Below are 27,003 nucleotides of genomic sequence, written 5' to 3' on the forward strand. Positions count from 1 at the left end.
TTTTCATGATCTCCAAGGATACCTCTCAGTATACTTAGTTGCCCACATAAGTGTTTTTTAACGTTTGTGGGTGGTGATGATGACGTACTTAAGCAACAGTACATAAATATAGAATCTATGTGTGTCACAGTGGGGATGCAAATCGTCCTACCTTGAAGGAACTCTAAAGGCCAGAGAGACAGCTAAAATAGCTTAGTTACCTTAGATTTGAGTGTCCTTAAATCTCATTTCAAAACCATCTTCTGGAGTGAATCAAGCAGTTTGCTGCTGCTGCTAAGACGCTTCAGTCGTGTCTGACTGTGCGACCCCATAGAGGGCAGCCCATCAGGCTCCCCTGTCCCTGGGATTCTCCAGGCAAGAACACTGGAGTGGGTTGCCGTTTCCTTCTCCAATGCATGAAAATGAAAAGTGGAAGTGAAGTCGCTCAGTTGTGTCCAACTCTTCGTGACCCCATGGACTGCAGCCTACCAGGCTCCTCTGTCCATGGGATTTTCCAGGCAAGAGTACTGGAGTGGGGTGCCATCGCCCTCTCCGAAATAATATGTCACTTAGCACAATGCCTGGCACACAGTAAACACTCAGTAAATGGTAGACATTGTTTATTGGTATTATCTGTTAACCTCTTTGGCCTTATTTCACCTTCCACATTTGGTAAACATCCATATTTACTGACTGTAGTACTTAAGTATGTTGAGAGGATGAGAAAGGGTTTCTATCTTGAGGAGAACTGTCACAAGTACTAATAGAAACATTTAAGGGGTATAAGCATCTGTCTACAATGTGGGAGACCCAGGTTCGATCCCTGGGTCGGGAAGATCCCCTGGAGAAGGAAATGGCAATCCACTCCATTATTATTGCCTGGAAAATCCCATGGGCTGAGAAGCCTGGTAGGCTACAGTCCATGGGGTCGCAAAGAGTCGGACATGACTGAGTGCCTTCACTTTCACTTTCAGGAGAACACAAATACTGGATTATAAGAACAGTGGCTTCCTTATACTCCCCTTCTATTCTCCAAGGCTTAGCACGGTGCCTGGGATATGTAATCAGTCTGTTCAGGTGAATAAAAGAGGAGTTTCCATTAGGGAGATTAACCAGAACAGTATTCACATAAATAGTAGAATGAAATTTCATAGAGCACCTTCAGGGCCAGGCTAAACTAATTCACTGCCGCATGACAGTGAAAAGCCATCAAAACTCTGAATGGTGTGTAGTTTGTACAGATTTGCGTTTTAGATGTCTAGTTGCAGTATGGATTAGAGGTAGAGATCATATTTTGGGACGATGGACCATTTATTAGGCAGTAGCTTGGTGCCAGGCCCTGAGGTAGGTGTGGGATGTTATATATTGAAAAAGACATAGGCAGATTTGAGATCCGGGGTTTACCACTTAGGAGACTATACTGTGAGATGTTGAAGACCTGGAAAACACCTTTGGAAAGAAAGGAATGAATATGGGAAAGAACTAGTGGTACTTACTGACCAGATAGGGGAAGAGGAAAAAGGAGGAACTAAGGTTATGACTGTGAATCATGGACAAAAATGTGGTCTCAGATTTGATTTTGAGTGGGGAAATGGTAGGGCATTCAAGAACAAGGAGTCAGTTGTCAGGATAGATTTTTTAATTGAAACTTAGGAAAGAGGTTAGAGTTGATTTGTGGGTCAGTTGCAAGGAGTTGCAGGTTTAAATCATGAGGGTGGATGAGAAATTGGGAGAGAGAAAAGATTGAAGGAGTGGGGAGTGAGCCTTGAATGAATTTTCATGTTTGAGAGGCAGGAGGAGGAAACAGGAAGAGGAAAGAAAAGAACAGCCAGAAAGGCAGAAAAACCAGAAAACAGTCACAGAAGCCAGTGAGATGAAAGTTTGATAACGGAGAGAATGGAAGTGCTGAATATTAAGCTAGTTAGGTCAGATGGGAAGACACCAGGAAGCTAGGAGGAAAACAAATTCCCTTAGGCTGAAGTAGAAAATTTGGATTAACTAGTAACTGTAGGTGATGATGAAAATATTTGTTAAAAGGCTCTGGGATAGGTTTTTATTTGGGGGTGAAGGGTTAGTCAACCAGTCGTATCTGACTCTTTGTGACCCCATGGACTGTAGCCCACAAGGCTCCTCTGTCCATGGAATTCTCCAGGCAAGGATACTGAAGTGGGTTGCCATTCCCTTCTCCAGGGGATCTTTCCGACTCAGGGATCGAACCCAGGTCTCCTGCATTGTAAGTAGATTCTATTTGGGGGTGGGTAGGAGAAGGCAGTGGCACCCCACTCCAGTACGCTTGCCTGGAAAATCCCATGGATGGAGGGGCCTGGTAGGCTGCAGTCCATGGGGTTGCTAAGAGTTGGACACGACTGAGCGATTTCACTTTGAGTTTTCACTTCCATGCATTGGAGAAGGAAATGGCAACCCACTCCAGTGTTCTTGCCTGGAGAATCCCAGGGACGGGGGAACCTGGTGGGCTGCCATCTATGGGGTCACACAGAGTCGGACATGACTGAAGCGACTTAGCAGCAGCAGCAGCAGGTGTATTTTAGATCTGTTTTTCTTAAAGTCAAAAAGATAGTATGTGAAAGTTCATAAAAAATAAGTGTCCTTTTACCCATTATCAACTCTTTGAGGTGTTTTACCATATTCCTACACAAAGCCCTAAGACTGCCACTTCTTGATGATAAAGTTTAGACATTGTCTACTGACTTTGTGTTATAGAAAATGAGGGTGTAGTTCTCTTAAACCTCTACTCTTCTCTGCATCTTTCAAAAATCATTATATCACAAATTTTAGTTTATTTTTACATAATTTGGATTCTGTAAATGCTACTTATTACAGAGCCAAATTGTGAGCTACCATTGTGCTTCCTTTTGGGAAATTTAGTGTTTTCCCTGGAGATGATGGTCATCTTAAATAGGCAGAGTTTTCCATATCCTTATCTTTAATCCTTTATCAGATCTGTCATGGACCTTCAGAAAGATAATCTGTCAATTCCATTTCACCCTCTAGAGGTTTTTCTGAGCCCTCTTATGATTTGCTTTCTTCACAACTAATTACCCTTTGGGGCCCTTTTTCATTCTAGAATTTCTTTATCCCCTTCCCCCTATTAGTTTTCTCATTTCCTGGATCTCATTTTATCCACTGTACTGATTCACCTTCTTGGTTTACTGAAGCACTTTTTTTTTTGAGTCATTGTGTGTCAAACTGTCTTCATTCTTTCCCCGTGTTTAACTGGGAGTTTGGTTGGGTATAGAATTCTAGCTAGAACATAGTTTAGTTTTGAAGACTTGCTCCCTTGTCTGGGAATAGGAGGAAGTCATATATAAAGTTGAAGTTGGAGTGACCATATGTAGGCTGTGCTAAAGCCTGTTGACTCAGTGGTAAAGAATCTGCCTATAGTGCAAAAGACGGGAGTTCCATCCCTGGGTTGGGAAGATCCCCTGGAGGAGGGCCTGGCAACCCACTCCAGTATTCTTGCTGGGAAAAATCTATGAACAGAGGAGCTTAGCTGGCTATGATCTGCGGGGTCGCAAAGAGTAGGACATGACTGAAACAACTGAGCACATGCACACAAAGTAGTGACAAAGCAGGGGAACATACATGAAGGAGATGTGCAGCGATGAGAGGGCTTCCTACCCCAGAGAGGCTGAGACAGTAACTGGGGTTCTGTTGGTTTTCTGGTTTCTGATTCCAGAACTCATGAGGTCTTGCTGTACTTATTATTATTCCCCGCCCCCCAAATCTATGACAATTTGAGTGGGTTTCTGTTTCTTAATAGATTTTTTTCTTCTGATGAAAGTTCTTAAGATTTACTCTTAAAAAAAAACAAAGATTTTTTGTTGTGCTGGGTCTTCGTTGCTGCTAGGCTGTCCCTAGCTGTGGTGAGCAGGGCTACTCTTGATTGCAGTGCACAGGCTTCTCATTGTGGCTTCTCGTTGCAAAGCACAGGCTCTAGGCACACCAGCTTCAGTAGCTGCAGCACACGGGCTCAGTAGTTGCAGCTTGCAGGCTCGAGATTGTGGGCTCAGTAGTTGATACACATGGACTTAGTTGCTCTGCAGCATGTAGGATCTGCCTGGACCAAGGATCAAACTCATGTCCCCTGCATTGGCAGGTGGATTCCTAGCCACTCTGCGAGAGGCAAGCCCAGGTTTCTATTACTTATGACTAAATGCTCTTCAAGACACCTATCCATTTATAAATTAAAGACAAAATGAGATACCTTTGTATCCATGCTTTGAGGAAAGGCAGCATTTGCCAATGGGAGTGATGGCAAAGGATCTAAGTAATGGGAAGGACTCTTTTTCCAAGGTTACTGCCTATCCAGGATCTGAAATAACTACTGTCTCTAGCTGTGACTGTGCTTGCTATCCCACCTGGTAGCATTGGGATGATATCAGAAGCTCAGCTATGACTCAGATAAAAATGGCCCTGAAGGTGGATATCCAGCTTCCGGCCTCTGGCACAACATTGGTAGGTCTCCCTCTCCAATGGAATGGCTTGGTTTACGGTGAGCACCAACTGAGATGATATTTCACTGATACCATCTCTCCCAAGATCCTATTTAAGTCTCAGTTGCTTCAAGCTTGTCTCAGGGGAACAATCTCAAAACTTGTCCTTGCACAAAAAACACGATTCCTGCCTCAGTCTCTTCTTTCTTAAGCCATACGGTTGCTTTCCCTCCTGGGAAGTTGAGCTGAGGGTGTGCGTTCATTCTGGAATAGGAAGGAAAGTGTTAGCCATGGAAGACAGGTATATACATGGTTAACTAAATCCACTCACATAAAAATGTTGAGGCAGAGATGGGGCTGCTCCATAGGCACTGAATACCACCTTGTTAGAAGAGTAACCTACAGACTATACCTGTATCTGAGGATGGTCTGCAATCCCAGTTCTTCATTAATTCTGAAGTGGTTTATATTTTATTCTTCAACTGGAACTTCTATAGGCCCTTTAACTATTAAAAAGTTCTTTTGTATACATTTATGGTGTAGTCCTAGAGACAGGTATTATTTTTCCCATTTTACAGATAAACTGAGGCACAGAGTGATTAAGTGGTTGCTAAAGTTGACAGATACTGGAGTATCTGGATATCAAACCTGGATTTTATAAATTTATAAGTGAAGTCGCTCAGTCGTGTCCGACTTTGTGACCCCATGGACTGTAACCTATCAGGCTCCTCTGTCCATGGGATTTTCCAGTCAATAGCACTGGAGTGGATTGCCATTTCCTTCTCCAGCGGATCTTCCCAACCCAGGGATCGAACCCAGGTCTCCCGCATTGTAGACAGACGCTTTACCGTCTGAGCCACCAGGGAATTTATAGTATATAAGAGCCTAAAGGCCAGATTACCAGGCTTTTTTGCAACATATAGTAGAGGCAGATGTCTGATGGGAAGGGCAGTAGTATTAGTTCTTCAAAAGAAAAAATAAACCAAATTTTTCACCCTTTCATTAGTGTCAGGAAAAATGGGTCCTTTTCTTCCCCACCAGGAAAAAAAAAAAAACACCATGGGTTCCATCCGTCATGAACCCAGGATTCTCCTGATGACTCTCTCTGCTCTGGGGATCTTTGGATGGGCTGTGCTCACCACAAAGCTAGATGTCCACAATTGCCAGAAGAATGGGTAGGGCACAGCAGCCTCTCCATCCGCATCTTGCATGTTGTCAGCAGCCCCAAGAATAGCAGATGTTGGCTCTGCTGGTGTCCTTGGCCTCACTTTTCCTGAAAGCACAAGGGGATCTCCTACACAAGGCCTGACAGAGATCCAAGACCATCTCCCTGTTTCTGGCAGCAACCTCGCTTGGTTAGTCTGATGGAGGTTTCCTAAACCCTACCTTGTACATGCATTATTTTGTTAATGATGAATCTCTAGAAATGGCATTGCTGGTCAAAGGGTATATGCGTTTGCAATTTTGAGACAGTTGCCATTTTGTCCTCCACAGAGGTTGCACCAGCATACCTTTCCACCAGCAACATATGAAATGCTTCCTCATACCCATGCCAACAACATAGTGATAATTTGAGAAGTGAAAAATGGTCTTCATACAGTTTTAATTTACCTAGTTATCATGACCTAGATTAAGCACATTTTATATATTCAAGAGACATTTGTTTATCCCTTTCTGTGAAATTGCTCATCTCCTATAGGGTTGATGTCCTTGGTCCATCCATGTTGCTGTAAATGGCATTATTTCATCCTTGTTAATGCCTGAATAATATCCCATTGTGTATACACACGACATCTTTATCCATTCCTCTGTCGATGGACATCTAGGTTGCTTCCAGTGACATTGATTTTATTTCATCCAAGAGCATGATATTACTTACCATTTTAAAAAGTCTTGTGTTTTGATATGTGTGTCTCAGGCATTTTTAGAAGTTTTTAAAATAAAAGTCTTGTCCATTTTTTAAGTTTATTTCTTAGTATTTTATATTTTATGTCACTATTGAAAATATTGTCTTTTCCCCATTGTATCCTTTATGTTTGTCATTTTAATTTTGTTATCATTCATTATATCTGTTATCTTTTCAGTGTTTTTCACACCTGAAAGACTATTGATGATTATATATTAATTTCATACCTAGTTACTGTCTCTTACTCAATTCTGTAATTGTTTTAAATCATTTTTCAGTTAATTCTCTTGGGTTTTCTAGTCATATAATCATCTTATTTTTAAACAGTGATAATGACTTCATTTTCTATTTTTATATTTCTGATTTCTTTTTCCTATCTAATTGTGTTGGCTAATGTCTTCAGAAAATATTTAATGGTGGTGATAATGAGTCCTGTCTTTTTCCTTAGTTTAATGGGGGATTCTTCAATTGTTTCCTTATTAAGTATTGTGCTAAGTATTTTATTATGTTAAGGAATATATATTTATTTCTATTTTATTGAATTTTTAATATATCAAGAATAAATATTGAATGCTTTATTAATTGCCTTTAACCATCAAAAAAAGTTCATTTTTACCATTTTTATTTTTAGATTCCACATACAAGTGATATCATATGGTATTTGTCTTTCTCTGTGTTGACTTTAAAAAAATGCACAATTGTGAGAGTTGTGAGTTTATTTTATTTGGGGCAAAATGAGGACTGGAACCCAGGAAATTGCACCTCAGATAGCGCTGAGAACTACTCCAAAGAGGCAAGGGGGAAGAGGCAGGGAAAATAAGTTATTTTGGTGAAGAGAATACATGCAATCAAGCACTTTTTTCTGGAAGATTTCTGCTTGTCTCATGAAGCTTTCTGCTAGTCATGAAGAAAAGCTGTCACCATGAAGGATTTTAATGCTTTCCTAGATCTGAGGAGATACAAGAATTGGACTCATAAAATCGACTCCTGAAAATATCTTCAGTTCAGTTCAGTTCAGTCTCTCACTCGTGTCCGGCTCTTTGCGACCCATGAATCACAGTATGCCAGGCCTCCCTGTCCATCACCAACACCCGGAGTTCACTCAGTCACGTCCATTGAGTCGGTGATGCCACCCAGCCATCTCATCCTCTGTCGTCCTCTTCTCCTCCTGCCCCCAATCCCTCCCAGCATCAGAGTCTTTTCCAATGAGTCAACTCTTCCCATGAGGTGGCCAAAGTACTGGAGTTTCAGCTTTAGCATCATTCCTTCCAAAGAACACCCAGGACTGATCTTTAGGATGGACTGGTTGGATTTCCTTGTAGTCCAAGGGACTCTCAGGAGTCTTCTCCAACACCACAGTTCAAAAGCATCAATTCTTCAGCACTCAGCTTTCTTCACAGTCCAACTCTCACATCCATACATGACCACTGGAAAAACCATAGCCTTGACTAGACAGACTTTGGTTGGCAAAGTAATGTCTCTGCTTTTTAATATGCTATCTACGTTGGTCATAACTTTTCTTCCAAGGAGTAAGCGTCTTTAAATTTCATGGCTGCAATCACCATCTGCAGTGATTTTGGAGTCTAAAAAAATAAAGTTTGCCACTGTTTCCCCATCTATTTCCCATGAAGTGATGGGACCGGGTGCCATGATCTTCGTTTTCTGAATGTTGAGCTTTAAGCCAACTTTTTCACTCTCCTCTTTCACTTTCATCAAGAGGCTTTTTAGTTCCTCTTCACTTTCTGCCATAAGGGTGGTGTCATCTGCATATCTGAGGTTATTGTTATTTCTCCCAGCAATCTTGATTCCAGCTTGTGCTTGTTCCAGCCCAGCGTTTCTCATGATGTACTCTGCATAGAAGTTAAATAAGCAGGGTGACAATATATAGCCTTGACGTACTCCTTTTCCTATTTGGAACCAGTCTGTTGTTCCATGTCCAGTTCTAACTGTTGCTTCCTAACCTGTATACAGGTTTCTCAAGAGGCAGGTCAGGTGGTCTGGTATTCCCATCTCTTTCAGAGTTTTCCACAGTTGATTGTGATCCACACAGTCAAAGGCTTTGGCATAGTCAATAAAGCAGAAATAGATGTTTTTCTGGAACTCTCTTGCTTTTTCCATGATCCAGCAGATGTTGGCAATTTGATCTCTGGTTCCTCTGCCTTTTCTAAAACCAGCTTGAACATCTGGAAGTTCATGGTTCACATATTGCTGAAGCCTGGCTTGAAGAATTTTGAGCATTACTTTACTAGTGTGTGAGATGAGTGCAATTGTGCAGTAGTTTGAGCATTCTTTGGCATTGCCTTTCTTTGTGATTGGAATGAAAACTGACCTTTTCCAGTCCTGTGGCCACTGCTGAGTTTTCCAAATTTGCTTACACAGTGAGTGCAGCACTTTCACAGCATCATCTTTCAGGATTTGAAATAGCTCAACTGGAATTCCATCACCTCCACTAGCTTTGTTCGTAGTGATGCTTTCTAAGGCCCACTTGACTTCACATTCCAGGATGTCTGGCTCTAGGTGAGTCTGGCTCTAGATAATCACACCATTGTGATTATTTTGGTCATGAAGATCTTTTTTGTACAGTTCTTCTGTGTTTTCTTGCCACCTCTTCTTAATATCTTCTACTTCTGTTAGGTCCATACCATTTCTGTCCTTTATCGAGCCCATCTTTGCATGAAATGGTCCCTTGGTATCTCTGATTTTCTTGAAGAGATCCCTAGTCTTCCCCATTCTGTTGTTTTCCTCTATTTCTTTGCATTCATTGCTGAGGAAGCCTTTCTTATCTCTTCTTGCTAGTCTTGGAACTCCACATTCAGATGCTTATATCTTTCCTTTTCTCCTTTGCTTTTCGCTTCTCTTCTTTTCACAGCTATTTGTAAGGCCTTCCCAGACAGCCATTTTGCTTTTTTGCATTTCTTTTCCATGGGGATGGTCTTGATCCCTGTCTCCTGTACAATGTCACGAACCTCAGTCCGTAGTTCATCAGGCACTCTATCTATCAGATCTAGGCCCTTAAATCTATTTCTCACTTCCACTGTATAATCATAAGGGATTTGATTTAGGTCATACCTGAATGGTCTAGTGGTTTTCCCTACTTTCTTCTATCTGTTAAATAGTTAGGAAGACCAGTTTTTCCTTGAGCCTACAGTGTCTCATTTCTGCTCTCCTCCATGAACCCCTTTCAGGGGGTGTTGAAGGTCAGCAGCTGCAGCAGCAGATGATTTAATCCTTGTAGAGGTAGATGGCAAGTGCCAGTTTGTGTTTGACATCTGTCTGACTTACTTCGTTCAGTATGACGATCTCCAGATTCATCAGCACTGCTGCAAATGGCACTGTGGTTTTTTTTTAAGTTACTGTAATATTTCATTGTAAATATGTACCACATCTTCTATCCACTCCTCTGTCAGTGGGCGTTTAAATTGCTTCCATGTCTTGGCTTTTGCAAATAGCTGCCATGAACATTGAGTTACATGTGTCTTTTTGAAGTATGTTTTTCTCCAGATATATGTCTGGGAGTGGGATTACTGGATCATATGGTAGTTCAGTATTTAATGTTTTAAGGACTTTTCATACTGTTGTCCATAACAGTTGTACCAATTTATATTCCCACCAACAGTGTAGGAGGGTTCCCTTTACTCCACACCCTCCCCAGCGCTTATTTTTGTAGATTTTTTTCATGATGGCCATTCTGACTGGTGTGGGTGATACCTCATTGTGGTTTTGATTTGCATTTCTCTACTAGTTAGTAACATTGAACATCTTTTCATGTGCCTCTTGGCCATCTGTATGTCTTCCTTGGAGAAATGTCTATTTAGATTTTCCATCCATTTTTTGATTCGGTGTTTTGTTTTTTTTTATATTGAGCTATGTGAGTTGTATATTTTGGAGATGAATCCCTTGTCAGCCACATCATTTACAAATATTTTCTTTCATTCTATACATTGTCTTTTCATTTTGTTTATGGTTTCCTGATTTCAACTCTTGATGGCTGTTTCCTTGGCTTGTCTCAGGTCCTTCCCTGAACTTTATTTCCTCATTTGTAAGTGAGGGGGCTGCCTACTTCTAAATATTGAAAAAACAAACACACAGATTTGAACCTGGCTTTCTCCCCAGTTGAAAGATTTCAGTGATTCCATGTAGTGGATGTTTGTCTTGCTTCTGGCTACTCAGTAGTATCTTTTGATGGAACCAGCTGCATCCTCCTTTCTCCCCTCATTATCTCCCTGTGAGAGTGTTGGTAGAAGGCAGAGCCCCGATTTCCTTCCAGGAGCCCGAAAGACCAGATACACCTTTTTCCCACCCTCTGAAAGATGGAATTGAACTAATGGGATGTTCCCATCAGGCCTTTGGCTCTTGAGGATATGCAGTAAAAATGAGGTGACAGTGGAATAATACTCACTGGTGAGATTTCTTCAAAGTCTAGTACCTGCTCACTGTCCTACCCTTATGATGTTGTAGCCAAGTTCAGTTCAGTTCAATCACTCAGTCATGTCCAACTCTTGGCAACCCCATGGACTGCAGCATGCCAGGCCTCCCTGTCCATCACCAACTCCCGGAGTTGACCCAAACTCATGTCCATTGAGTCGGTGATGCCATCCAACCATCTCATTCTCTGTCGTCCCCTTCAATACCCCAAAGCTATTTTACAGCTGCATATTTCTGTCCATGATGTTTACTTCTCCAGAGATACTTTCCCTTCTTTCTTTGCCTGTAAACTCTTAATTATCCTTTAAATTTCAGCTCATGGTCCTATGGGGGTGGGGAACACAATAAAATAAAACTAGTTGAATAAAAGGAAAAAGAAAGTAAAAATTAGGAATAAAAAATAATCATAAATATCAAAGGAATTAAAAATTATAAAGGGTATTTTTCTAGCATTCTATGCTGACAAGTTAGAAAACAAATAAATTTCTATAAAATACAAATAACCAAAACTGAGTCAAAAAGAGGGAAAAAACCTAAAAGGCCAAATGACCATGGGAAAAATTGAGAATATTATTTGGTACTTTTGCTTTATTGACTATGCCAAAGTCTTTGTGTGGATCACAATAAACTGGAAAATTCTGAAAGAGATGGGCATACCGGACCACCTGACTGGCCTCTTGAGAAACCTATATGCAGGTCAGGAAGCAACAGTTAGAACTGGACATGGAACAACAGACTGGTTCCAAATAGGAAAAGGAGTACGTCAAGGCTATATATTGTCACCCTGCTTATTTAACTTCTATGCAGAGTACATCATGAGAAACGGTGGGCTGGAAGAAAGAAGCACAAGCTGGAATCAAGATTGCTGGGAGAAATATCAATAACCTCAGATATGCAGATGACACCACCCTTATGGCAGAAAGTGAAGAGGAACTAAAAAGCCTCTTGATGAAAGTGAAAGAGGAGAGTGAAAAAGTTGGCTTAAAGCTCAACATTCAGAAAATGAAGATCATGGCATCTGGTCCCATCACTTCATGGGAAATAGATGGGGAAACAGTGGAAACAGTGTCAGACTTTATTTTTTTGGGCTCCAAAATCACTGCAGATGGTGATTGCAGCCATGAAATTAAAAGATGCTTACTCCTTGGAAGGAAAGTTATGACCAACGTAGATAGCATATTGAAAAGCAGAGACATTACTTTGCCAACCAAGGTACGTCTAGTCAAGGCTATGGTTTTTCCAGTGGTCATGTATGGATGTGAGAGTTGGACTGTGAAGAAAGCTGAGTGCTGAAGAATTGATGCTTTTGAACTGTGGTGTTGGAGAAGACTCTTGAGAGTCCTTGGACTGCAAGGAGATCCAACCAGTCCATTCTGAAGGAGATCAGCCCTGGGTGTTCTTTGGAAGGAATGATGCTAAAGCTGAAGCTCCAGTACTTTGGCCACCTCATGTGAAGAGTTGACTCATTGGAAAAGACTCTGATGCTGGGAAGGACTGAGGGCAGGAGGAGAAGGGGATGACAGAGAATGAGATGGCTGGATGGCATCACTGACTCGATGGACGTGAGTTTGAGTGAACTCCTGCAGTTGGTGATGGACAGGGAGGCCTGACGTGCTGCAATTCATGGGGTCACAAAGAGTCAGACGTGACTGAGCAACTGAACTGAACTATCTTTTCAGAAAGCACTACTCTGGATTCTGATGCTATTCAAATTGGCAGCATAGAAGAAGGAAGAAATCTCATTTCTTTTTGCTAACACCTTCCTTGGTGGCTCAGATGGTAAAGAGTCCATCTGTAATGCAGGAGACCTGGGTTTGATTCCTGGGTGGGGAATATCCCCTGGAGAAGGAAATGGCAACCCATTCCCTTGCCTGGAGGACTCCATGGACAGAGGAGCCTGGGAGGCTACAATCCATAGGATTGCAAAGAGCTGGAGACAATTGAGTGACTAACACTTTCACTTTTCACTTTCTAATCCTAAAAGAAAGCATATAAAGGTCCACAGACCAACCTCATTTATGTGAAAGTACTAAATATTCACCTGGAAATACAAAAGAAAAAAATAAACCAATTCAGCAGGGTATTAAAAATGTAATGTTGTTAGTCATTCAGTTATGCCTCTTTGGGACCCTATGGACTATAGCCCACCAGGCTCCTCTGTCCATGGAATTCTCCAGGCAAGAATACTGGAGTGGGAGGCCATTCCCTTCTTCAGAGGATCTTCCTGAACCCAGGAATCAAAGCTGGGCCTGCAGGCGGCTTCTTTACTACTGAGCCACCAAGGAAGCCTGTTGTGTCTCATTACCAAGCATTATCTGATTGGAAAAGAAAGATAAAAGAGGACTGCATTGATTCTTTCCACCAAAGGATGTGGTTAAGTCCAGCAGCTTGTGTCCAACTCTTGATCCCAAAATTTGCTTGTGTGACAAGTAAGTTTCTTAGGCTCCTGGGACAGGCACTACACTAAGTCCTTAATAAATGAATACCTTTGACAAACCTGAACACCCGTGATGTGTCAGGCAACACAGGACACAGAAAGATAACTAAAATGCAGAGACAGACTATTTTAGTGGTTAAATGCAGTCTGTAGAATCATGACAGGTTTGTGATCTAGCTTGAACAATTATTAGCTGTATAATGGGCAAGTTTTTAAACCTTTCTGAAAATCAGTTTATTGATCTATAAAATGATGAAAATAATATTCTCTTCCCAGATTTGTTGTGTGGGTTAAACAAAGCAACCTGTGTAAACTACATATTATATAGCACCTGGCATAGAGTAAGGGCTCAAAAAATGTTAACCATGATTATGTTTTTAGTGGTTCCTCACATTTGAGACAATTTACAGTGTCTCAAGCACATATACATACATGACTGTGTTTAGTTCTTTTTTGTTAACTTTACATTAAAATTTTTTTTTAATTTTTGGCTGAACTGGGTCTTCGTTGCTTTATGTGGGCTTTCTCTAGTTGTGATGTGTGGACTTCTCATTGTGGTGGCTTCTCTTGTTGCTGAGCACCGGCTCTTGGGTGTACCGGCTTTGGTAGTTGTGGTGAAGGGGCTTAGTTGCTCACAGCCTGTGGAATCTTCTTGAACCAGGAGTTGAACCCATGCCCCATGAATTGGCAGGTGGATTCTTAACCTCTTAGACCACAAGGGAAGTCTTGTGTTTGGTTATCAAACACTGAGGTATTATGTTTATTTAAAAATTTGTCATTTGAGCTAAAGCACATGGAGGCTTAGAGAGGCATTGTGACCACTTTAAAATCACAGCTTCTAAATAGGGGAGCAAGAATTCTAACTCCTAAGTTATGAGGTCTTTCTCTTGGAATTTTCTTTACCTCTTTTCTCCCACCCACCCATTCAGGAATAGCTGTAACACAAGGGACTCTGATAACAATAATAAGGTTGTAAAGTCACCCCACTCCAGTATTCTTGCTTGGAAAATCTCATGGATGGAGGAGCCTGGTGGGCTGCATGCAGTCCATGGGATCGCGAAGTCGGACATGACTGAGCAACTTCACTTTCATTTTTCACTCTCATGCATTGGAGAAGGAAATAGCAACCCACTCTGATGTTCTTGCCTGGAGAATCCCAGGGACAGAAGAGCCTGGTAGGCTGCCATCTTTGGGGTCGCACAGAGTTGGACATGACTGAAGCGACTTAGCAGCAAAGTGTATCAAGGAATAGGGAAGGAGAAATTCTAGATGAGGGATCTGGAAAGGCTTCAAGGTGACAGTGGAATTAGGGCATCATAGATGTTTGCTGGTGCCTTATGGGTACATGGTGAGTGGGGGAGATTTGGCTTCCAGACCTGGCTCTGCACTGGGCTTTCCTGGTGGCTCAGTGGTAAAGAACCTGCCTGACAATGCAGGAGACAGATGTTCGATCCCTGGGTTGGGAAGATCCCCTGGAGAAGAAAATGGCAACCTACTGCAGTATTCTTGCCTGGGACAAGGAGAATACTGCCCCCTCCCCTCCCACGGACAGGGGAACCTGGGAGGCTACGGTCCATGAGCTCGCAAAAGAGTCTGACAGGACTTAATGAATAAACACCTGGCTCTGCACTAGCTAGCTGTGAGATACTGAGAAGGTCATATCCCTTTTCCAGGCGCGTTTCCTAAGGGACTGGTGCAGCGGGACAGGAGGGGGCAGTGTAGGGACTGCTTCCAAGAAGAGAGCAGCAGACAAGTCTGGCAAGCTTGCAGGAGCTGATACAAGAGTCACCGGGCTTCGTGGTGCCTAGGGCCGAGCTGGAGCAGAGCGTGTAAGTCTGTTATGGGCCGTTATGGAGGGCTGTGGGTAGGCGGGGTCCGTTGGACAAGGATGCTCTTGGAGTAAGTCACCTTGGTGCTTGTGAGCGAGCATCTTGGTGTAATGCAGGCAAAGCCCTGCTGGTTCTGCACTCTGACCGCTAGAGGGCGCTGCCTTCCGGTTGAAGTCTTCCTGAGCCCAGGCTTTGGCACCCTGATTCGGGCGTGAGGTGGAGCTTGCGGGTTCACCCAAGAAAACCTAAACTAGAGGCAGAGGTCTAGGGTAGGGATATGCAATTCCGGGCCTGATGGGTCCTGGGGTCACAGCCTGTACTAGAGATGCAGCTGGCACTAAATAGGAAAAGTGGTGGGGCGGGAAGTCGGGACATTCTGGGTCCACCACGTGTGTGGGACAAGTCTTATCTCCCTCATAGAGCAGAGCAGGCAAAGACATGGACGCTGACTAGGTTGGCACCAGACTGGCACTCTCACCTTTTGGCCTTTTCCCAGGGTTTCCTGAACTCCCTTGGCTGCCTAGGGCCTGTGGACTCTCAGTATGGAGTGACCTCAGCCACAGCCAGCAGGGCATGGTCTCCTTTCCCTGAACTTTTCAAATGGGAGACCGCTGAGTCTTGGATTCAGATGCAAGCTTCCTGTGATGGAAGGCACATTCCTAAATCAGGCTCATGTTCCTCCTGTGTTTCAAGCTGCATCATGGGAATGTGATGATTAAATGGGACGTGAAGCTGTACCCAAGGTTTTCTGAGATAATGTGGACTATTACCGGTGGGGATAAGATTGTAAGGAAAAGGCTCCATTCTCTCCTCTACCAAAGCCCAGACCTAGCCTCTCAGAGGAGCTGGAAGGTTAGCAACCACTTCACAAACACCTCTCTTTGCAGATCTCCCACAACATTGAAAAAAAATGCTTGAGGCCCAGAGACAGGATTTTTTTTTTAAATTTAAATTCACTTATTTTAATTGGAGGCTAATTACTTTACAATATTGTATTGGTTTTGCCATACATCAACATGAATCTGCCACGGGTGTACACGTGTTCCCCATCCTGAACCCCCCCTCCCACCTCCCTCCCCGTACCATCCCTCTGGGTCATCCCACTGCACCAGCCCCAAGTATCCTGTATTCTGCATTGAACCAGGACTGGCGATTCGTTTCTTATATGATATTATACATGTTTCAATGCCATTCTCCCAAATCATCCCACCCTCTCCCTCTCCCACAGAGTCCAAAAGACTGTTCTATACATCTGTGTCTCTTTTGCTGTCTCAACGATACAGGGTTATCATTACCATCTTTCTAAATTCCATATATATGTGTTAGTATACTGTATTGGTGTTTTTCTGTCTGGCTTACTTCACTCTGTATAATCGGCTCCAGTTTCATTCACCTCATTAGAACTGATTCAAATGTATTCTTTTAAATGGCTGAGTAATACTCCATTGTGTATATGTACCACAACTTTGTTATCCATTCATCTGCTGATGGACATCTAGGTTGCTGCCATGTCCTGGCTATTATAAACAGTGCTGCGATGAACATTGGGGTACATGTGCAGAGACAGGATTTCATCAGTCACCACAGCTTCCTTAGAGTAGAAGCAGAGTTGTAAGTCAGCCAAAGTTCAGTCAGGAGACCCTTGGATCACTGGTCTGCTTTCTCAGGCCTCCCACTCTGACCCCTCTCAACACTAGAGCAGGCCTTCTCAACCTTAACATAAATGCGCTATGAACACTTTTATTGTCTGGTGAAGCCTGTGGATCATCTTCTCAAAATAGTGTTTAAAAATTCATAAAATAATATATATAGAATAACAAAGGAAACAAATTATATAAAAACAGTTGTCCAAACATTAGAAGAATACGTGAAAGAGTGGTGTATGGGCTTCTTTAGAAGTAGCATCAGTCTAAATAAACAATTGTAATTTCACAGAAGTGATGAGGATATATGACATATTAAAAAATCTGTGACAACTCTAAAGAGATTTGTAAATAACTGTAATTTCTATTGATGGCAAATTCTAATGTGGTTTGTTGCCTACATTCATAATGGAAGCAAATGCTAACTTTCAACTAGAGACTGGTGAAGATAAAGATGTAACGTTTCTCCCTAATTCACGATCTCATGAGTGAATGTATGCACTCCCCAGTTAAGAGGTCCTGCAGGACAGGCTCCTTATTTTGCCTGTGGGGAAAACTGAGGCAACCAGGTCTCCCGATTCCTAGGTGAAGGGTCTTCCCACTAAAGTGCATAACTCTGGAACTTGGGGAGAACTGTCTCCAAACCAATATCTTCACCCTGGAATTTCCAGGTTTACTCTGCCAGAAGTATGCCAGTGGCCAAAGCCTCCCTTGTTTGCATCACCCCCAGAGCCTACATCTGGGATGTGAGCTCCCCTCAAGGCACCTCAGAGGGCCAGCTCCAAGCTCCGTGGAGCCTAGTGTCTTTTACCAGGCTAGGCCTGGGATCCAGAGGAGAATTGATTCAAGCCTTGCTAACTTTCCTCTGCTAACTGTCTCCTTTTTATTGATAAGAACGACCCTTTGTCATTCATTCCTCAAGACTGAACAGAAGAAAGGAGCCTGGAGGACTTAGAAGTGCAAAAGCAATTTAGACTTTGTCGGGTACAGTTACTTTAAGGAGTTCACCTGGCTTTTCCTCCCATGAACACACAGTGTGGTTCTTTCCCATTTGAGGAAGTTGTCGGGACAGGGTATGCCCCCAAATGCCTCCTGGAGAAGATTGAGCACGCCGGCTTCGTGGGCCTGAGGAACACTTCTCTTCCCAGGCTCTTGATGGCAAAGAACATTTTAAGACATGGGGCTTCCCAGGGACCTCACTGGAAGCCTGTCCTTGCCTGACCAGTCCTGTCGACTGTCCCATGCCTGCTCCCAGGCCCCAGGTCCCCAGTGGGCCTCCTTACTGCAGGACAGAAGTTCTTTCCTGCTCTCAGGCTGGGGCCCCTGGTGAAAGCTCTGTGAATGAGCTCTCAGCCCTCAACTTGCTCTTCTTTTTTGTTGGAACCCCATCCCCCTCTTCTGTCATTGCTGGTGCCTTCATTACTAGTATATATGGGTTTTTTTTTTTTTTTTTTTTTTTTTTGCGTGTGTTAGAAATAGACTAAGGTGCTGAAAAGGCTGAGAAAAACCACTCTTTGTTTTCTTCACCTTGAGGGACAAAGATTTTTCACTTGGTAGCTCACTATAAGGATAAGACTGAAATTAGAATATCTTAATATCTTGACACTATAAGGACAGAATGTGCCCTCAAGTATAAAATAAGGCGTCTGGTCTTTTCTTGAGAGAAGACTTGGCTTAGGAGTAGGACACCAAGGTCCTGATAAAGACATTGGGATCTAGGGTCAGTCTCCTCTGGGAAGGCCCTTGCCAGGTTATTCTTTCTTCTCCCTCAGCTGTGAAGTTGCCAAAAATTGATTCGTGGGTACATCCTGACCCAGACTAAGTGATGGCATTTTTATGTCTTTATTCTCTATGCTTTTACTTTTTACTTTCCAGATGGGCTTGTTAATCTATGTGGGGCTGCTTCTGCTGACTCCAAATATCCTGAGTCTGCCATTCGACTCTCTAGACAACGCCTCTCCTGTCCCGAGTTCATTCCTAAGCCACATTCCATAATCAGTCTAATTACTGGGTCTTGGCTCAGATAGTAAAGAAACCACCTGCAATGTAAGAGACCTGGGTTCGATCCCTGGGTCAGGAAGATCCCCTGGAGGAGGGCATGGCAACCCACTCCAGTATTCTTGCCTGGAGAATTCCATGGACAGAGGACCCTGGTGGGCTACAGTCCATAGGATTGCAAAGAGTCCAACATGATTAAGCACAGCACAGGACAGAGAACAGAGCTGCTTCAGGGTGAAGGGGAAGATGGGCCAGGAGTGATGCAGGGAGGCCGGGGGGAGCAAGGGAGATGAGGGATGGCGGCAGTCAAATGGTCCTATACGTAGAGGTGAGGGGGTGGGTGACTAACCTTATTTCTTCACTCGTGACCCCCTCACCCATTTCCATTCTATTCTATTCCTCCTTGGTTGTTGATGGCTGGGGAGACCATGACGATTATTCCTAAACTCTAGATTGTGTACTTTGGTAGAAAGAGCATTGGTCTGAGAATGAGAAACTCTGGGCTCTAACCTCTGCAAGGCTGGGCCAGGCCCTGTGCCAGTGGGGACTCAGCACAACAGGAATCCCCTGGTTCTGCAGCAAACTCTACCATGATTGCCAACCAGTGCTGGGCTACCCAGGAGCCCTAATTGGGTTGGGTGACATTTTTCATGACTAGAGTCCCTCTCCACTTGTGTGGACAGGGAATTCCTGTTTTTAGTACTCTGTGCCCCACCCCCAAATAGTAACAGGACTGCTGGAGTTAGAGGTCCTTTCAGTGGACAAGGAAACCATTGTCTGGGCGTTGTCAGGCGAGACATACATCAGGAACATCTTGTTATTCCACTGAAGTATTCAGCTTTCAGTATTCAGAATGAGTCAATTCCAGGAGCCTGTGGTATAGAAACCCTTGTTGAGAAGGGGGATCTTTCATCCCCTTTCCATGTCTCTCACCAGCATCCTGGTCACAAGGCCAGCCCACCACAGCCCACAGGACACCTGGCCCTGCTGACACGAACTCTTAAACTGGACCTGGTATCTGGTAACCCAGTATCCTTCTTTGCTGTCCATACAATAGTGGTCAAATTTATGACCTCCTGTTCCCTAAAAAGGAGATTTGTCCATGGTTGTCTCTGTGGGGTACTTAGAAGGTTGGCTGTGAGGGCATTCAGCATTTCTCATCATCCAGGGATTATATAACACAGATTGTTATGAACATGAAGAGGAGTTGAACATAACAGGGCTGTAGATGCACGAAGGTGGGCCCCCTGAGCCCCAACAGCATAGCCATGTATTCACACTGGTTACTGCAAAAACCTCAAAGTTCTGCAAAGACCTCAGGGCTAGAAACTGAATCATAGAGGGCTTCTTTCTCACAGTGAGGCGGCATCTGTGCATCTTGTAAATAGTTGCCTAAATCATTTTCCTAAGATGCTGCTTCTGATCCCTCCTCACTGAGAATCATTGTATGGTAGGCACTGGGGGGTTGACGTGCCTGAGTGCTGGCCTCCTCTCAGGAGAACACTCTCTGCTGAGGCCCCACCCCTGTGAGCCAGAGCCGACCGACTGCACCAGGTGCTGCAAGTCACCCAGAAGTGAGAGGACACCCGAGAAGGAAAGCCGGAAGAGAGACTAATCCATGCACCAGACACTATTGGGCACTTTCATGAACGGTGACATTTGAATTGAACTTTTAAAGAAGAGAGAATTTCAAAAGGTAAGTGCTTTTCAGATAGAAGAACAATAGGAATGAACAAGGAGTGGGGCCACTCGGGGCTTGTTTGGAAACCAGTGAAGTGGCTGAGGTGGCTAGAATGCAGGTTGCTTGCTGGCTGGAGGGGCAGCCCCATTGTCCACAGTCTCCCAGATATTTATCTTGTCAGCCTTCATGTGTCTGAGGTACCTGAGTCCAATAACACAATTTAACAGCTGATATATTGTTTCCAGGATATTACTATAAAGTGCTCTGTGTTAAAATCTGGTTAATTGTTAAGTCATACTTGTATCTCACTTCTGTAGAACTGTGATGTCTTAGAGATGGAAGGGACAAACACAGTCATCTAGTCCAGTCCCTGGCAGAGTGTAGAAGCTTCCTTGTCAGTGGTTCTCAAAATTGAGTGTGTATCAGAATCACCTGGACGGTTTGGTAAAATACACATGTCTGGGCCCAGCCACAGAGTTTCTGATTCAGTAGGGTTGCAGTGGGGTCCAAGGATCTGGGATCCTAATAAGTTCCCAGGTGCTGCTGTTGCTGTAATTCTTGACAACTGTGTTATTTAATACTTCTTGAATCCTCGGCCTCCATCTCTAGTTGTGTGTGGCTCATGACCACTCACAGCATCCACCCACTATTCTTTGTTGAACCCTCCAGTTGTTTGAAAATTCTCCCTCCTGTTGCCTTCAGAACTGCCTTCCTTTTACTTCCACCCAACCATTGCTCCTAATTCTGCTGAGAGCGCCGCACAGAACATGTCTGTGGATGGTGGCTGAGTCACAGGCCTGGGCTCATCTCCTTACTCTCCCACTAGGTATGTGACCTTGGGCAAGTCTCTCAGCTTTTCTGAATTTTCCTGATTTGTAGAATGGAAATAATATGTTTCTAAAATATCTAAATAAGATGTTTAGATTAAATGAGAAAGTGTGTATAAAATAATTAGCTTGTTTTTTTGGCACATAGTAAGTACTCAATAAATGTTGAGTTTTAGCACTACCCGGATTCCTTCTCCACATGTGTGTGTTAGTCTCTCAGTCATGTCTGACTCTGTGACCCGATAGACTGTAGCCCACCAGGCTCCTCTGTCCATGGGATTCTCCAGGCAAGAATACTGGAGTGGATTGCCATTTCCTTCTCCACGGTATCTTCCCAACCCAGGGATTGAACCCAGGTCTCCCACATTACAGGTGGATTCTTTACTGTCTGAGCCACCAGAGAAACCCTTCTCTATGTGGGATCTCATCAAATCTCTGAAGAAAGTTAATCATTTTAGCTAACATTTCTTCTTTCTGGGATAAATATCCTTAGTTTCTTCACCTATTCCTTATGGCACAGTGTCAATATTTCCTTCATTTTTGTTACTCTGCTCCAAACAGAGTCTGGTTTGTAAAGTTCCCTTGTCAAGTGTGCATGGGGCTCAGACCGGCCGCTTGCCTCAGCATAGTTGGAGCCTAGTATACTCACTGCCGCCAAAGATCACTTTAGTGTTTGTGGCTAATTTCCACATTTCACTTGACCCCATCAGACTTTTAGGCAATGAAATTCCTGAGGCCACATCTGCACATAAGGAAAAATTTGTTATTCTGTCACATTTCCCCTTGAAGCTTCCCTGGCTGCCTCCGCATGGGGCTCTTACTATGTGTGGGGTGTTGGCTGGGGAGATCACTCTGATCCTGGGTCTGACCTGGGGCTTACACGTGCTTTGTGACTGCTGTGAGAGCAACCCGGACAACAGGCCATGTGAAGAAGCACGTCAGAGGCTGCCAGAGAAAAGGGATCTACTTCTTTTCTCTGTCTTGGCCTCTGCCTCTCCTGGCTCCATGGGCCTGGTGGGAGACCCAGCGTCTCCCCTGGGGAAGGGTGAACTGACCCCTTTGGTACAGCCAATAGTTTTCTGGAAGGAAAACAAACTTCAGGGCCAGAGGGCATTTAGAGCAAAGCTGTGTAGGCATTTCAGTCCCCACCCCCTGCCTCTGTCTCTACTGGCCTCTTGCCCAGAGTCCTTGGTAACATCATGAGGAGAAAGTCAGGGCTGTTTTTTATGGGGATGGCGTGGAAGCTTCAGGGGTGTAGGTATTAGGGTGACAAGGCAGGCTCTGGGAGCAATGCCTCTCACAGTTTCAATCCCAATTTCCAGTCTGTAGTGAATGGCTTACTGGGAATGATGACCTCAAGTTTTAAACTGAAGGCAGAAAAAATCTGCCCAAGTCACTGGTGTACAGGAGAGTGTCTTACCTCTTCCTGGTCACAGAGGACACCAGTTCCTTTGCAGCCAGGCCTCCCTCCTGCAGAACTGCTGCCTCGGCAGGCTGAACACTGCCACCTGCTCCACATGCTGATCCATATGGCGATATACCAGGTTTTTTCAGGATACAGCAGCCTGGTGGCAGAAATGGCTGCAGTCACAGCTCTGTGTGTCTTCTGGGCTGGGGTGCCCCCTCACTGCCACCACAAAGCCACACTGTGCCATGTGAGCAAATAGGAAGATGGCTCCTTTCTGCAGTTCACTGCCTATTAGACAGCAGAGTCACACAACATGTGGCTTTGAAGCTGCAGATCCCCGTCTTTCTCTGCTTGTGGCCTCTTGACAGCTGCCCCACAAGTGGCAGGTGTGAGTTCCAGTCCTGAGCTCTGTTGTAAGTCTCCTGCCGAGCTCTGTCTTTGGCCAAAGGGGTTGAGGAAACTAGCCTCCTGCATTTTGTGACATCTGCACTTCTTCAGCCTTCCTATAGCCCCTAGGAATCCCAGGCCTCCTGATGCCCAAGTCTTTGAATCAAGGACTTAACATTTTGTCCTCTGGAATATTTCCAGGCTGATCTAGGGGAAAGGAAAAAGATACTGTTTAGCAAGGGATCCATTGTAGCACTCCTGTACCTGGGGGCATAGAGGCTGTATACCACCTTATGGCGTATCAGTTGGGATCATCTTTAATCTGACTGGGGCTTCTGAGAAGAGGTACTTTCTTCAGTGGATAATGAAGGTGAGTATTGTATGTGTGTGTGTGTTTCTGGCATGTTAAGTTCTAAGCAATGGGGAAAAAGAGCATGCGCATGAATTAGTTGGTTCTCTTAACTAGAATGTCAAGAAGTCCTGAGACCATCCTGAAGGAGGCAGTACTTTGAGGCAGGGGTGTCTTTTAAATCATGCCACAGACTTGGGTCCATTAATCTGTTCCTTGTCTTGATTCTCTCTCACTGTCCTTTCACTCCTGAATGGGATGGTCCTCAGTCTCCCTGTGAGGGCTGGAGTCAGGCTGAGGCTGTGGCCTTGAGGTCTCTGGCACTTTCCTTGTTTACCTGCCCCTAAGCTTGTCCCTTTGGGGCCCCTGAGAAGCTGGAAACTCCCCAAGGACCATTGATCCTCCATTTTTGTGTCTTTCAGAAAGAGGTAAAGATAGACCCTAATTGGTATTCCAAGAGTACCCAGACTTTGATGCATTCAGGAACTGAGGACATGGCCTGCTCTTGCTCGGCACCTGTTTCCCACCCCCGCCCCAACCAGTGGAAAAGTACTGTGTATTCTGACCCCTCAGCTGGGAAAAGGAAGAGGGAGGGAATAACTATTAAAGTGTCCTTTGTAGCCAACATCCAAGTATTAATAAGTCACGGCTCTCTAGGGGTCCTCTGACCTGCCTTGACCTGCTACCTGGTTGCTGAAAAAACACTAGAAAGTTTAACTCAGCAATCATGTGGAGCCACAGTGTGTGAACCAGCTGAGGACCATGACTTTGCCCTTCCTCCTGCCCATTGCCTGGTACTGCTGTAAAACATTTATCTCAACTCTGTATCTGGACCCTGGCCTAATAAATTCCTCCAAAGGTATGCAGACTAAACAGAATGCTTCTTCAGGTGTTGGATGAGGCCAAAGTAATCTAGGGAGTAACAGAGGAGATTGTCATAAACATTGACAGTCAGGGGCAGAAAACCGCTGGAGCTTAAAATATCAGGCTCCACGTAAGTTAATGAGCTACTAAAAAGACAAGGATAATCAGATCTGAAGTTGGGGTAAAAATATGAACATATCAGGGATTTATCTGAAATGTAAAGGGTGGAGGCTAGAATCTTGTACTAACCCCGGCAGACTGGTGTAGTAGAAGGACATTGGCCTTGGATTTATTTTTTATTGAACTATAGTTGATTTGCAATATTAGTTTCATGTATACAACATAGTGATTCAATAAGTTTATAGATTATATGCTATTTAAAGTTATTGCAAAATAATGGCTATATTTCCCTGTGCTATACAATATATTCTTATTGCTTACTTATTTTATACATAGTCCTTTTAAAACTTTTAATCCCATACCCTATCTTGCCCCTCCCCCTTTCCTCTCCCACCTGTAACCACTAGTTTGTTTCTACATCTGTGAGTCTGTTTCTGTTTTATTATATTTATTTATTTGTTTTGGTTTTTAGATTCCACATATAAGTGATAACATACACAATTCGTCTCTCTCTGTCTGACTTATTCCACTAAGCATAATGCTCTCTAGGTCCATCTGCACTGTTGCAAATGGCGGAATTTCATTCATTTTTATGGCTAGTGTTCCAATTTATATACCACATTTTCTTCATTTATTCATCTGTTGACGGATACTCAAGTTGATTCCATATCTTGGTTATTATAAACAATGCTGTTATGAACATGGGGTACATGTATTTTTTCAAATTAATCTTTTCATTTTTTCCAAATGTTTGCCTAACAGGAGAATTGCTGTATCATATGGTAGTTCTAGTTTTAGTTTTTTGAGGAACTGCCTATTGTTCTCCATAGTGGCTGCACCAGTTTACATTCCCACCAACAGCTGAAGGGTCTCCTTTCTCAACACCTTTTCCAGCATTTATTATTTATAGAATTTCTGATGATAATCATTTTGACAGGTGTGAGGTGGGATTTCATTATTGTTTTGATTTACATTTCTCTGATGGTTAGTGATGTTGAGTACGTTTTCATATTCCTGTTGGCCATCCATATTTCTTCTTTTTTGAAAAATGTCTATTCAGGTCTTTTGCCCATTTTTGAATCAGAATTGTTTATTTTGATATTGAGTTGTATGAGCTGTTTATCTATTTTGGATATTAATCCCTTATCAGTCATATCATTTGCAAATACTTTCTCCCATTCAATAGGTTATTTTTTCATTTTGTTGATGGTTTCCTTTACTGTGCAAAGCTTTTAAGCTTTATTTGGTTCAGTTCAGTTCAGTCGCTCTGTCGTGTCAGACTCTTTGCAACCCCATGAATCGCAGCACGCCAGGCCTCCCTGTCCATCACCAACTCCCGGAGTTCACCCAAACTCATGTCCATTGAGTCGGTGATGCCATCCAGCCATCTCATCCTCTGTCGTCCCCTTCTCCTCCTGCCCCCAATCCCTCCCAGCATCAGAGTCTTTTCCAATGAGTCAACTCTTCCCATGAGGTGGCCAAAGTACTGGAGTTTCAGCTTTAGCATCATTCCTTCCAAAGAACACCCAGGACTGATCTCCTTTAGAATGGACTGGTTGGATCTCCTTGCAGTCCAAGGACTCTCAAGAGTCTTCTCCAACACCACAGTTCAAAAGCATCAATTCCTCGGCACTCAGCTTTCTTCATAGTTCAACTCTCACATCCATACACGACCACTGGAAAAACCATAGCCTTGACTAGACGGACATTTGTTGCCTAAGTAATATCTCTGCTTTTCAATATGCTATCTAGGTTGGTCATAACTTTTCTTCCAAGGAGTAAGCGTCTTTCAATTTCATGGCTGCAGTCACCATCTGCAGTGATTTTGGAGCCCAAAAATAAAGTCTGACACTGTTTCCACTGTTTCCCCTTCTAATTCCCAGGAAGTGATGGGACCAGATGCCATGATCTTCATTTTCTGAATGTTGAGCTTTAAGCCAACTTTTTCACTCTCCTCTTTCACTTTCATCAAGAGGCTTTTTAGTTCCTCTTCACTTTCTGCCATAAGGGTGGTGTCATCTGCATATCTTAAGTTGTTGGTATTTCTTCTGGCAATCTTGATTCCAGCTTGTGCTTCTTCCAGCCCAGCGTTTCTCATGATGTACTCTGCATAGAAGTTAAATAAGCAGGGTGACAATATACAGCCTTGACATACTCCTTTTCCTATTTGGAACCAATCTGTTGTTCCATGTCCACTTCTAACTGTTGCTTCCTGACCTGCATACAGGTTTCTCAAGAGGCAGGTCAGGTGGTCTGGTATTCCCATCTCTTTCAGAATTTTCCACAGTTCATTGTGATCCACACAGTCAAAGGCTTTGGCATAGTCAATAAAGCAGAAATAGATGTTTTTCTGGAACTCTCTTGCTTTTTCCATGATCCAGCAGATGTTGGCAATTTGATCTCTGGTTCCTCTGCCTTTTCTAAAACTGGCTTGAACGTCTGGAAGTTCATGGTTCACATATTGCTGAAGCCTGGCTTGAAGAATTTTGAGCATTACTTTACTAGCATGCGAGATGAGTTAGGTCTCATTAAAAAAATTTTTTTTTCTTTTCTTTTACTTTAGGAGATAGAAAATAATATTCCTACAATTTATGTCAAAGAGTATTCTGCCTATGTTATCTTCTACAAGTTTTATGGCTTTATGGTTTCAGGTCTTACATTAGGTCTTTAATTCATTTTGAGTTTATTTTTATATA

General features: G+C 43.4%; 1 protein-coding gene across 1 annotated transcript; it reads right to left on the reverse strand.

The window, feature by feature from the left end:
* Positions 1-4,386: 4,386 nt before the first annotated feature.
* Positions 4,387-11,317, reverse strand: CD160 (CD160 molecule). Its single transcript, XM_052638023.1, is given in 5 exon segments — positions 4,387-4,611; positions 4,613-4,697; positions 5,026-5,043; positions 5,581-5,625; positions 11,298-11,317. Coding segments are annotated over 5 exon segments (393 nt in total).
* Between the last annotated feature and the right edge of the window lie 15,686 nt (positions 11,318-27,003).

The sequence above is a fragment of the Budorcas taxicolor genome, chromosome 3, assembly GCF_023091745.1.
Source record: "Budorcas taxicolor isolate Tak-1 chromosome 3, Takin1.1, whole genome shotgun sequence".
Taxonomy (NCBI): domain Eukaryota; kingdom Metazoa; phylum Chordata; class Mammalia; order Artiodactyla; family Bovidae; genus Budorcas; species Budorcas taxicolor.